Genomic DNA, 14,162 nt, shown 5'->3' with positions numbered 1-14,162 from the left:
CGTAAAACTTTTCATAATGGTGCTAGTTGGGTGCAGTTGTTTCCTCTGTTTTATGGCATAATTTTGGCGATATTAATTTCGGTCTATGCATTTCCTTAAATGTGTATATCCAAATTCCCCATCTAAAGGAATCCCATATTAAAAAATCTAGTAAATCCATATAAAATACTCCTGTTTTTAGTGTAAGAACACTTTAAAAAGGTTACATGTTTCCACTTTCTGTTTTTTGGTAGCCCTAAATGTGCTTTTGGACTAAAGCTCAAAACTACAGAACTGGGCTTTGGTTTACTTCCATTCTAAATGTGGTCCAATAAAAGCTGGAGTTGTAAAGTGATAGCTGCAGCTGAGATAGATACTGCCTCTTTTCCTATTCCATTCAATTAATGAAAGCTGAACTTCAAAGTCTAAATGAGATCATTTGAAGTGCTAAAATTATTGAACACGAGAACTGTTTACTCTCCTATCTCACCAAGAAGAAAAAAAAAAAAAAAAAAAAGGAGAGCTTGTAATGTAAAAGTAAAATTAAACCACTGCCATGAAGTTAGGAAACTCTAAAAGTTCTAGTGCAAGAAGTGGTGGTAACATAGCTGAGAGCATGTGTGCATAGTTTTAAGTGACTCGATAGCCAACTCAGTTTTTCATGACTGTGATAGTAAGGCTTTTCTGGGAGGTCTTAGTTGTGTGCTGCTCAGAAAATTGCAACCCAATGAAAAGGTGTCTGAGAAACACCCCTGACAAGTATGAGAACATGCAAAGATATCATCAGGAGTTGGAGCCTTTCTATAATCTCATAAGCACTTCAATAGTTATCACTAGCTTTCTAGTTGTTACCAGAAGTTTAGTTAGATCAACTCCTTCTTATTTTGCTGGCAGCCCATAATATGTCTCCCGGGCTCTATTTTGTCCTTTTAAACCATGAACATTGGCTGTCCCACCAACTCCAGAAGCATAGCTATGACCAGATACCAAAATTTATTTGATTGACTCATTTGGTGACATTAATATCATTGCCAGGTCTGTTACTGCCAACTATGAAGTGGAAAGTTAGTGAAGATATATTTCTTAAAGAGGATGGATGGTGTTTGGCCAGAGATGGGGTGAACTTCTGAAATTCAATGGGAAAGCTCAGGAGGGGACTGTGGAAGTTGTAGAAATACAGGGAGTGAGGAAATCCTGGTCCATGCCAAGAGGCAGTAGTGGGGTGCAGGTAGTGAGCAGTGAGGTGTGCTGAGCAGTCATCCTGATTAGGGAGGAATATCTAAATCAGAATCCATCAAACAGGAGGAAGGGATGGAGTCAGGCACAAACTGCTTGGTTGCCAAAGGCTACCTACTTCTGTGTCCATTAAAAATATTCCATTCTTATGATGTACATTTGGGATAGAGCACATACACAGGCCTATTAAATGTAACAAATTGCACGTGAGACTTGTTCCACCTCTGGAGGCCTTGCCCCCATGCTCCAGGGTCTCTTCCACTGGTGGCACAGCACCACAGTTGCTCTCCTGCTCTGTTATTCCACGTGCCAGACTAAACCAGGCAACCTAAACCAAGATCTTTTGTGCAGCTGTACTGGGTGTAGAGAGCCCTGCAGCCCTGTGCCGCAGGTGGGGTGTCTGTATCTTCTGTATGCCCTTATGTTTAACAGAACAAGGGCAGGAGGCACAATTCTGGGCACATCCTTCCTCAGCCCAATATCCATGCATGCCTTTGGCCTCTGAGCATGCCTTTGCATGACTCAGCAAATGAATTCTCATTCTGGTGATTTAAAAAATTTGAGTGTTCTGGTCATTAATAAGAAAGTGTCATGATATTTTGTTAAATCCCATCAAATTTTTATTTAATACTTCAGTTAATTAATTAATTCCTTAATTGTGCAGAACAATTGAATTAAGTATATTTTTATTTTATAAGATGATTAAGCAGATACACTGAGTTAAGCTCTCTCCCCCCCCCCATACTTAGAAATGTCTTTTTCATTCTTACCCATCCAGAGAAAATAGAATTAGACCACAAAAAACCCCAGCTTTCTATGTACTAAATTTCAAATGAAGCCATTTTTGCTCTAGCTTTTTTTCAGGGGTGTGTGATCAGGACTTTCTTCTTCCCCCTTGGAGAATTTGTAAAATTGTCATGAAACAAAATGGAAAGCTGAAGGTTTTAAAGGTCAATGTTTAAGAATTTCCCACGTGAGGTATGGCTTTATCATTATCTTCAAACTTTACTACAGAAGCAGCTACAAATCATCCAATAACAACCAGAAACATTTGTTTCTCTACTAAGCAGTGTAGACTAAGAATAATTTTATGCTGTAGGAGCTCAAGTTTTTATGTCTAGCTTGCTAGCACAGCGCGACACTATTATATTTGCAAAACTGAACCAGCTGCTCTAAAGGCAGAGACTGGATTATATTGGTGTGTCTTTTTTTCTGTTCTGTTCCCTTCAATTCTCTCTGAGGAATTGTACAGTAATTTTCAGACTCAGTGTACAGCTGCGAGTTTTCAACTTCCAGTAAATTTTGATGGAAAATACAATGCTTTAATTTCCTGTAAATTTCTACCAAAGTGCAAGTTGAGTAGATTTGACAGTATTTTCATTGTTGTTTGATGATGTGTAGATCAGACCATTACACAGGAAAAATCAGCATACCTTTACTGAAGTTTTTACCTGTTGAAACATCTTCCTTTTTCCTATCTTAAAATTATGAAGAAAAATATCTAGAGAAAGAAAAACATAATCACAATTTAAATAGGCAGAAAGATAAGAAGTGTCTAGAAAGGGATGTAAAGTGTTTTCATGAGTATCTTGTTAAAGGAAGAAAAAAAATCTCTATTGGTTAAAGTTTGTCATCCTGTGAATTTATTTCTTTCACTGAATATTCCTGGACTGGGGTTTAGGATTATCTTTTTAGGATTGCCTATCCTTTGTTTTAATATAATTCATCTTGTAATCTATTTTTAAAAATATCTCTCTGAGAGAGTCACAATAGATTTTCTGTGTTGTAAGACAATGTTTTCCACATTATTTTTTAGAACTGGTTTTGTCTTTACCTTGCATTTAAAACGTATCCTGGGAAACATTTGAGATGGTAAGGAGAGGAGCTATTCTAATGCTGTTTGTGTCCCTGACGACATGTACATCATTAATTGAACTCTAGTTAACCGGGCCACCTTGATTACACAAAACGGGCTCCGTGGTGGTCAGTCTGAAGAGGGGAGTGGCCCTTCAGTCAGGGATAAATTATGTTTTGGGCTTCCACTCTGTTATGAGCCTCAGGAGGATTAAAAATCCGGATCTGTAGTTGTGACAGGGCTTCATGGGACTCCGATACCGCTCCTTCTCTAAGCGTGACAGCACAGGCGGCCTTTGCTCGTGCCTTTGGCTGCCCGGCCCAGCCGGGTCGTTCGTGCCAGGGCTCGGCTACAGCCGGCGGCGGGCACTCGGAGCCTGTGGGAAGGAGCAAGGGCCGCTCAGGGTCCGGCCGGGGCGGTCCCTCCCGAGGCGCCGGCTCGGGGATCCTGGCACGGGCTTCAGCGTCCGAGCCGGGGCTGCTCCCTCCGGGCAGGGAGCCGCGGGGCTGGCTCATCAAGGCGGCTCCTTCCTTCCCCCGGGCATCAGGCTATTCAAATAAGTAGGATGGAATCCTGGGCACCGCTGTGAAAAAGAAAACCCGAGGGCATTGTTTTGATCACTAATTCAGGGCGAATGAAGTGGGACCTGCATTGCTGAGATTTAATCTCACGTGCAATTTGCGATACAAATAATTTTCTATTTCTCACGCTCTCTAGCAGCTGCAACCGGACCTGTCTGTAATTTGTGCCCCGGTACGCGCAGAGGGGTGTCCCTTCGGTGGTGTGCCGTCATTGCTGTCCCCGCCGTGCTGTCCCCGCGGTGCTGTCTCGGCGCCGGGAGGTGGCGCTGTGGGCCCAGGCACGGCGCGCGGGCGGGCGGGCGGCGCTCCCTCAGCCGGCGGCCCGCGCCGCCCGTCCCGCCCTGCCCTTCCCGCGGCCCGCGCTCCGCCGCCCTCGGCTGCTACAGATGTGCGCTTGTGAATGGTTTCAATAAAATTTTATAGCCGTCATTTGAAAAATGGTAGGATTATTGTGATTTGTGCAGCCTGGCAGAAGAGAGCCCGCCGGGGCTGGCCGCGGCCGCTGCTCCCCCCGCCGCGGGCTCCCCTCGGGCTCAGTGTCCCCCGCCGCGGTCCCAACATGCCAGGTGGCGCTGGCTCTTCCAGGATTTTTCTTTTTTCTTTTTTCTTTTTCTTTTTCTTTTTCTTTTTCTTTTTCTTTTTCTTTTTCTTTTTCTTTTTCTTTTTCTTTTTCTTTTTCTTTTTCTTTTTCTTTTTCTTTTTCTTTTTCTTTTCTTTCGCAGATAAGGTGCCTCATGGTGGCTCTCTAAGAGACTGTCTCTATGTTTTTTTGTCCAGGCCTCCAGACGGGGCCCCCGGCATTCCCCGCTCCGCACTGAGGCCCGCCTGGCCTGGGTGGTGAGGGGACGCACGAGGCTGCTGGAGCTGGATGCTTGCGAGTGTCTGAGCACCAGCGGGAAGTAGCAAATGTTGCAACACAGGCAGGTTTTGTGAGAGGACATAAGTACCTCCGTGGCTAATAGTTGCTTTTTATACTGCTGCAAGCCTTCGGTGTTTCCAAGCACACTTTTGAAGGCATACAGACATTGAGTACTGCCGGCAGATGTTATACGTGTCTGTCCGTGTCTGTCTCCGTAAAATACATGACGCATGTACAAGAGAGAGCCTTTTTTTTTTCTTTTTGCTTACCATATCACCTTGTCTCTCAAGGACAGCACATTGCTAAAATGCAGGCAGAGATTTATTGGAGGGACAAGAAGGACTTTACTCCTCCTGCTCTTCTCCACCTCAGCTCGTGTCTCCCACTCCTCTGCCAGTCTGGCATCTCATGCTCTACTGTGAGCTGGAAGAAAGTAAGCAATGGAGCAAGGAGAAGATCTTGCCCCTGCCCCTGTCCATAGATTGACACGGGGGAACATAGCCCCTGTGGTATGATAGCCTGCTGTTGGGAGACAGCAGATGTAGTTGCCTTCATTACTTGCCCCAGAATAAAGGCAGGTTGTCTCAGTCACTACAGCCACTGGATTGCTCTCCCAGTCTTTTTTCCCTCTTTCTGGAATGCCCTGGAAAATAGCCTACAATGAAACCTGCACAGTACCAGTTCGCTTCCTTATAATGGTTTGATATACAGTGGGTTCCATAAATAGAGACAGCAATAGTCTCCTTATCCTGAGGTCTTGTGGGCAGTCACATAAAAAAATTAGTCCTCCGAGTGCTGAAGTGGGTGCTGTCATGCCTGCAGTATGCACTGCAGCTTCCTGCCAGACTCTAGCTTCGGTTTAGAAGCACTGGGAGCCAAGAGTTGGTTGCTGGATCCTGATTCTTGGCAGTGCTGGATCAAAATGGCTTTTCTACCTTGAATTTTGACGAAAGTGTGGCTCTGCTTGTTCTCAGTTATTACCATTGCCGCTTTAAATAATATAGCTATGCACCTACTGCTCAGACTCCTTTTTCTGTCTTGTTTAGAATTCCAGTTTCATGTGCAGCTTTGGAGAAGAGGTTTTGGGCTCCTGAGACACTCAAGAAATGTTTAAAAGTTCTATGCTTAGTTTGCTTTTAGCCCTCAGAATGGACTAATTATTAGCAGAAATCATTTACTAGAGTAGGGAGACTGAGGTACTGAGTGTATATACTGAGTTGTTACCCAACTGGAAATTAAAATTCCAACTATGCTGGAAATTCATAGCTAATGACTAATAATATAACCAGTATTAGACCTAACTTAATCTAGTCTTACAACACTTGTAATAGATGCACATTCCTCTTCAGAGTTAATTTTCAGGGTGCTTATAAACATCACGGTCAGTTTATTCCATTTACTCTCTTGCTTTGTGGTGGATAAGACTTCAGTAAAATTATCTGTACTCAGTATGTGCTGATAGAATCATCCAATCATGTAAATTCAGGGGCACTATTTTTAATCAGACAATATAATTGGTACTAATCTTGAAATAAATGGTGCTCCTGAGAAACAGGAGCTCCTGTCTTCTCTGGAGCACCATCTGTGTGGCTCAAATGCAATCAGCAATATTTATATTAAATGCTATATATTCTGCCTCATCTACTGTTTGATTTCCTCTCTCTGAGTCTCATGCTATGAAACAAAACAGGAATCTCAACACCCAAGTTCTGACAAGTAATTTCTTCCCTCGATCTGCTGTGTATACCTTGTTAATACAGCTTTGTTCAGCCCTTTTGTCAACATTCAGTGCTCATAGTAAACCAATCTGCTCAGTGCAAGGTCTTAAGCTCAATTTTCATTATAATTTCTGTGAAGCTTTTTATATATCTCCCTCATATTCTCTAAAACTTTGCTGTTTTCTCTATTTCATCCAGTCATATGGATTCCACATTGTCTTGTCCCAAAATATCACATTGGATTATTCCCAGAAACACTGTTCTGCTACTCAGTTACCAAAAGACCACTCTCTGTTTTGTTTGTTTGTTTGTTTTAGGTTATAAGAGGTAAAATTTAACTCTTTTGGCTAAAAAATATAATAAAATTGAGCATACATTTTTCACATTGCCATTTTACTAACCAATGCTTTACTTGTTCTTTCTTTTTTCTTACATGGAAAGGGGTTTGTAAGCAAGCTGGATGAATTCATTCACTGGTTAAATGAAGCCATGGAAACAACAGAGAACTGGACTCCTCCTAAAGCAGAGACAGACAGCCTGAAACTATACCTGGAGACACACTTGGTAGGACAAGATTATACTGTGATTGCTGTCTGTAATTGAAGTGTTCTGCTGTGCTTTTTATTTGATTATTACTTTTTAATTACTAGTGTGCGTCTATATTTTAATGTAAGATTTGCAGCATTGTAGTTTATTTTAATGAAAATGCCAACAAATTATTTTAATGAAGATACCAACAAATTATTTTCTGTACTTGAAATATGTACTGATAGCTTTGTAAAAATTAAACTACTCTAGCTGGTAAAAAGAAAAAAAAAAGTACAGAAAGTTAAACTAAGAAATTTCCTCTCTTTCTGCCAAAATCTTAGGTTCTTACCAGTATGAAATGGAGGAAAATGTGGTGATAGCACTACTCTGAGCCAATGACCTAGACACCCCAGTTATATGGAACAGTGCATTAGCTGAGCCCACATGAGATCATAAACCCCCAAAGCTCAGCCTCATTTCCAGTCTCTGATAATATTATGGTAGAAAATTATTTGACAGTCCCAGGAAGTCACGTGATGCGTTACAGGAAAAAATGTCCTCTTAATCCCTACCGTAATGCTGGAGTGACCACTATTAAATTAATCAAGTATACATCAACTACATGTACTGTTAAAACCTATCTGAAAACTGTCTTTGGGGTTTCAGCTTTGCAGAAAGCTCTCCTGTCTGTTGCTCTTAAACATTTCTGTTGTAGTAGTGCCTATGGGCAGTCACTGGATTAAGTGCCCATCATGCTAGTCTATCAAATCTGTTATGAAGACACTTCATTTTTCCTTATGTTTCAGACTTTGTTTTCTGTGGCAGAGTTCAGATTTTTGCCTTGCCTTCTGCACACACTCAGTTCCATGTTTCCCATTGTGTTTACAGGTGCTCTGAAGGCACAGAGCGCATCGTGAAATGAGATCTCAGAAAAGGCATTGGTCTCTTCAATTTGTTTTCTTTGTACTCTGCAACATGAAACTTCTGATGAGAACCTTTTATGAGTAGAATCACAATTTCCACTCTTGACTGGATAAAAAGAAACATATTCCAGGTAGCAGGGCAATCACCAGGCTGAGTAACTCTCACAGTCAGTTTCTTTTCCCCTTTCTTCCATGAGGAGGAGCACAGTAGCTCATTTGCAGACAAATTACTTCCAGCTTTTCCATGTGGTTCTTGGGGAGGTGAGGCCAAACCCATCTATATCAGAACTGGAATGTGGAATAGTAGCTCAGAGGCAACTCCATCATTGCTAGAGGTAGTCCGGAAAAATGAGTATGTGGGCACTTGTACTTTCCCCTGTCAGCAGTTAGGCTCCCAGCTGCCCTCTGTGTATCTGGGCTAAGGAAATTCTCATATGCTTTCAGGATCATTATGTTATAAAGCAAGGTGGGATTTTTTTTACTTCATTACAGAAGTAAAATATCTAAAGGATGGTTCTGTTTCTATTTTATATTTGATAATATTATGATTATTTTATGGCATCTATATCCAGTGAAAAACTCACTGCATAACCTGAAAAACCATAACTGAGTTTTGTTTCTTGGATTTCAGAAAATGTATGCAATTATACTAGTTTCTACACAGCAGAAAATACAAAGCATTTTGTAGCGTGGAAGATAGCTATTTGTATTAACTAGATTGTCAGCTTTTCAGTGGCTTTTATCTGTCAGACATCCTAATCTGTGTTTAAACAGAAGTATATGAACTTCAATTCGTGTTAAGCTCACTGTTGAAATTTCCCTTAGTTGAGCATTGTAAGGCCATGGAGATCGTGGCTTGTATGAGGGACTTACACTTCTCATTTTCTTCTTTTGCCAGTCAGATTATCCATGTCAGACTCACCTAAGATATGCTGAAGTAAAGGATTTGGAACTTCACATGATTAGGTTCCAGACTTACAGGTTTATAATACAAACACTGGTAGTAAACTAGATGGGAAAACAAAGAAAATGTCTTGGTTGTTTCCTATGTAGTGCATCTACACCAGCATATCTCATAACTGTTTCCTCACTGGTCCAGGTTTTCTCATCATGGAATGGGTGAAAACTTGAATGTAGTTGATTTTATTGGTAGAGATATATCCTTAGCCTTTGGCACAAGTTATCAATTCCGTGAAATGTGATACTGTTTTCTTTGAAGTACATTTGTTGTGATGACAAAATTCGTGCCATAAAGGGGGAATATTTTGCATTTATGAATGAAATATCTTCTGTCAAAATTTAAGAAAAGAAAATAACAGGAGCAAGAAAACACAAAAAATGCACTTGTTCCCTTTGTCATTGGCTGGGAAAAGTTCTGCAGAGGTGACAAGGAGAATTTTGAGAACATCTTCCAAATTTTCCAGTATGTAAAATTGTAGGCTGTCACTTTAGGATTTTAATGTAAACTGTTGAAAAAGGTTTGAATTTTGAAATCTCTCCCCACTCAGTCTTGCTTTTCTTCATCTTTGACATTTCAAGAAATGGTGTGGCACAGACACATAAATAGAGTGTGTTTAAAAAAACGGCATCACAAAAGACCTGCAGCATCAACTTGTGAAAATCCTTGCATGAGGTAATGCTCATGTGAGGAGTCAAATCTCTTGAACAGGATGGCAATTCAAGTGTCATAGCACGACATCAGCTTAAATTGGTACAATTCCCCAAACAATTATTCTTGTTAATTCTCGTACCTGGCCTGGCAATGCTGTCCACAAGGATGTTAATCAATACTTTGAAGTACATGAATAGTGTTTGTCTATTGCTCTTGGCTCAGCAAGAGCTGTCTGCAGAGGCATCTCTGTAGGTGTCTGGAGGTCCTGCCTGGACAGCTCCTGAAACAGTGAAGCACACTGTGACGAAGGTGGAAGGCAGCCTCTCCTCAATTTGGTCTGTTTTTTCCAATTATCTCATCTGCACAGAGACTAGCTGGGGAGTTCCTGAACCACCAAGGGAATTCACAACTAAATGCACTGTGTGTGCATGCAGGCACAGGCCTGGTACCCAAATACACCACAATCATAACTAGTAACTGTAAGACCTATTGGAATTTCATTCTTAAAATCACAACTACAACTTACACTCCATAGATTTTGCCACGATGAGAAACCATACATATTGCTAAGGAGTATGATTTTTTTCTACAAACTGAAAGATATTCTACATCTTGAATGTGTGCTGTAATAGACAATCTTCAGCTTAGAGACCAGTTTTCTTGCAAATTTTAAAACCTAGCTCCTTGATGTTGTGCAGAACAAAAGTTGCTCTATGCTTCATTTTAGATAACACCAAAGCACAAATCTATAAACTGAAATGCTCTCAGAGATCCCTGAAATAGTGACTGAAATTATTCTTTCAATTTTACAGGTCTTCACAACTCAGTAATGTTGGTTAAACTGATTTGGGAGCTGTGTGCTTCCCATTCATATGGAAGGGCTGACATGGAGCAGCCACCCCTTGAACATCTGGCACTCTGCAGGCAGCCACCCAAGCCAGCAGATGTTGAAAACACTAATATGTTTTCATAAAACAGGCGTGTTTTTCAGTAGAAATCTACTTTTCCACAAAGGTCTCACTCAGTCCTACTAGAGAGAAAATGAAGCAGATTTAAAATTTTTTGAACAATTAGGTTAAAATCAGTGTCTAATGAAAAGATGGCTTTGTTTGCCTTACCAAAAAGGAACTTCTGAAAATGGTGCCTGATTCACTTCATCTTTTGTATCTCTCCTTTTCTGTTATGCTGATTCTTGCCCATTGGCACCCTGATCAAAATCAGCTGCTAGCACACTGTGCTTAGACTTGGTGATATGCAAATCAGTTTTCATTAAAAACAGTGTCCTGAAGGCAGCTTACGAGCTAAATGCATCTGTCTAGGTGGTACTGCTGTGCTTGTGAAACCAAGCTGACTTTCTAACCAGCCTGACAAATAAGAATACACCATGCATCTCTTGACCATTTAGGTTGGTTAAAAAAGTCATTTAACTTTATCCATGGCCCGATAAGATACATTGTTTTAGCACAGTAAAGAAGTAAGCTAGAAACACTGAGGAAAAGATTTACACAAAAGGTACTATATATATTTGCTGAGGCCTGGAACTTTTATAGTTTTAACTTTTTCCTTTGCTGTTAACACAGTACTTTGTGTTTTTGTTGCTGCACAACTCCTACTTTTGCACCGTAGTGTGGTGTGCTCTTAGGTCATTGTACTAAGCTATTTCTGTATCTGGAGGCATACTTAGGGCTAGGGAACACAAGATATTTAAATGGGATCCTGCAAATGAAAAATATAATATACTTATTTAGGTGCAACTTTTTAAATACTTCTTGCATTATTAGTAGATGTTGGCAAACAATATTTTTTCAGTAGAGATAAAACCAATTAAGGTAAAGTCTTCTTAGAAATTTGGAATTAGTAGTGTAGCATTTTTCTTCATTTTTGTCCAGTAAGACTGTTCTTGCTTCTTGGATTTTTTAGGCAAAAAATATATATTCTGTTTAGTTGAAACTTGAATAACAAATATTGTTCTGTAAAAGCCACAGGTGGTGAGGATTGCATGTAGTTATTGCAGTACAAAGTGTGGTTTGGGTATAACTGAGAATATCCATTAATAGTAATTTCTTAATTTTCTTTTCAGATCCCTGTCAGTAATATTTACTCTGATTTAGTCACAAGCTTTGTGCCACATTAACATCCCTTTTAGCCCAGAACCAGTTCATTATATTAACCTCCTTAGTCACCATATTTACTTTACTTGTTAGAGTCTTAAAAATATCATAGTGCAAGCATCATTAGTATTTCAAAGTAAATTAGACAAGTTGATTCACACTAGCATTTCCTTTCCTTCTGTACATAGAGTTAAGATATCATCTCCATTCAGAACCAAATTCCTCTTAAGATACAGGGGGCTTGAGGTTTATTATCCAAAGAGAAATGAAAAAAGAATTTTTCTGTCTCTGTTATAAATGTTTCTGGCCACATCATAGCTCAGCAATTTCTGAGCTGAAAATAGCAAATGCCTTCATACAGAAAATAGATTGTATTTTCACATTTAAGAAATTGTGTTGGTGAAGTAATGATGCCTCAGTGATATTTCATGATACCTGATTGTCTGTTTGTAACAAGACTGCTATGTCTGAAAAAAAGATCATTCTCATTTCCCTGGAAAATCTCATTTTCTGAAAAATGTCAGTTTAGAGAAGTATTAAATATCTATTCTTATTGAAAATAAGGTTAAATACACATGCCTTGGGCTAATCTACCAACTGTCTTTGTAGTAGCAGCAGTAATGGTAATTTTATTAAAGGTATTAAAGCTTCTGAAATGGCGAAGTTACGTATTGTACTTTTGCTATATGGGAATTTCCAATGTGCATGGCAGCTAATTTAGATAATTTCCTCAAAATATAGAATACTTTCTTCAGGATGATGGCACTAAAGAGTGAGCACCATGAGTGGCCTAATATTTTGTTTCTCTAAGGATTTGGATTTGTTTAGCCTATTGTTTATTTGAATTTTTAAATTTTATGATTTTTTTATCTTGAAAGGCATTTTGAGTGTGCATGAGTGTAACTCAAATTTCACAGGCTAATAAAACGATTTAATAGGAAGTAAGACAGCAAACTTAAACAGAATACAAGTATATTGTCAGTTTTGACTATTATTCAGCTTTCAAAATCTGTAAAACAAATAACCTCTATGTAAAATTTTCTGTTTCTTGAGTTAAAGTATAAAAATATTGCTGTCTTTCCAATACATTTAGCTCTACCTGTATTATAGTCCGAACCCAGAGAATGTAAATTGCAGATTGTGGGAAAAATAGAGGTTTTGGAACTGTTTGGACTCTTCTTCAAATTTAAAACACATTTTTGGTGACTAAGGAAGAGTAAAAGCAAGCATATATGAAAGAAAATCCAGGTATATTGCCCTTCTAATGACAGCACTGTTGTCCTGACCAATACAAAAATACTGCCTTTGATCTAAAGATGATTCCCATAAGGTCATGCAATGAAAAAAGCTGACACGAATCTTTTCTTTGTAAAGGAGAAGGAGTGGGCCGTGGTTATGGTCCTAGGAGCACAGAAGTAGATCTATTATGATTTGGGTCAGTTATTACCATATATGTTTTTAATGTAGGAAGAGAATGTCCTTTTACTGTCTTCCTGTACACATAGTCCCATTCCAGATGTTTGTTTTGTGCAAGCTTGGAGTATAAGAAATAGTTTCTTTGGAATTTTCCTAAAGACTTCATACTCTTAAGAGTACTACTTTTTTTCTATCCTGTCTTTCAAATTTGTAGATACTTACCCTTGTGTAGGTATTTTGTGCAGCTGCAAATTAAAATAATATTGCATTTACTTTCGTTTTTGATTGGTTTGAACCTTCCCAGGACAGTCTTTGCTACCCCCCCAGTTTAACAGTTTCACATAGGAAGGAGATAGGGCCCCATAATAAAATGTAGGTCTGCTGGGCCTGCCTGTAACATATTGGTTGTTAACTGCCTTCACAGAGAACTGTACCAGCTTTTCTATTTCTGAGAGCTACAGTCATCTCTAGACAGAGGAGACAATAAACCAGAGGCAGAGCATATTAGGATGTCATCCTAGAATAGCTTTGCTTCTTCTACTGAAGGAAAAGGGAAATTGTAATGTTCAAAATCTGAACTCTTGCTTGTGAGGATTTTGAAGTCTTCTGTTCTACATATATGAAATTATAGTGTATTATCTGTGCCTCAAAAACAAATTGCTCTCTTGTTTTGGTTTTCTTAATGCATGATGTTTGAGGTTTAAAAAGTTAGAATTCAGACTTTGGGAAATTTTTAAATTCATTTGCACTTGTTGGTAAATCTGAGCAAGGCAGGATAACTTGATTTGGCAGTGTTGCAAATGTTCACTTCCTCTCAATTCTTACTACCCAAAACTGCAAAACTTTTATGTCCTGAGGTATCCCAAAACGGAGATACTGTAAGTCCGAGTGGTGAATGGGATTCCACTGGGTCTGTTGTGTGTTTGGCCTGCAGAAGACATTATTTGCATATAGGGGATTCAGAGACTATAATAGTACAATGAAATCGAATCAACATTATAAAATACTAACCTAATAAGAAAATTTTAGTGAAAAGTATTTCACATAAGTTGTGACTTAGAAGCTTTGGAGCTTTGTGTATGACAACCTGGTCATGCTCTTTACACAAATTTATCATAGTAAATTTTGAAACACCTTTAAAAATTATTTGAAATTAATGTTTATTTTACTAATAAACTGCATCATGCTTATGTAGGAACTCTGTTAATTGTAATTTTTTTGTCTATTAAAATGCATGCTATTGCCTGAAATTTTAGTATTGTTATGCTGGTATTATCAATATAGATGCAGTCAGTAATTTGTTTTTGGAAATGAAATTAAATTAATTTTTATAAAATTTGGAGA

At 39.1% G+C, this 14,162-nt stretch overlaps 1 protein-coding gene across 1 annotated transcript in view; it reads left to right on the top strand.

The window, feature by feature from the left end:
- AKAP6 (A-kinase anchoring protein 6) overlaps positions 1-14,162 on the top strand; it is a 258,767-nt gene that overhangs the window by 99,078 nt on the left and 145,527 nt on the right. Inside the window, exon 6 of the mRNA XM_064713383.1 lies at positions 6,670-6,792. Coding sequence (XP_064569453.1) covers positions 6,670-6,792 — 123 coding nt within the window. The remainder of the gene's footprint in view (positions 1-6,669; positions 6,793-14,162) is intronic.

The sequence above is a fragment of the Zonotrichia leucophrys genome, chromosome 5, assembly GCF_028769735.1.
Source record: "Zonotrichia leucophrys gambelii isolate GWCS_2022_RI chromosome 5, RI_Zleu_2.0, whole genome shotgun sequence".
NCBI classification, from domain to species: domain Eukaryota; kingdom Metazoa; phylum Chordata; class Aves; order Passeriformes; family Passerellidae; genus Zonotrichia; species Zonotrichia leucophrys.
Note: the sequence above shows the minus strand (reverse complement) of the source record. Positions and strands in the feature narration are given on the sequence as shown.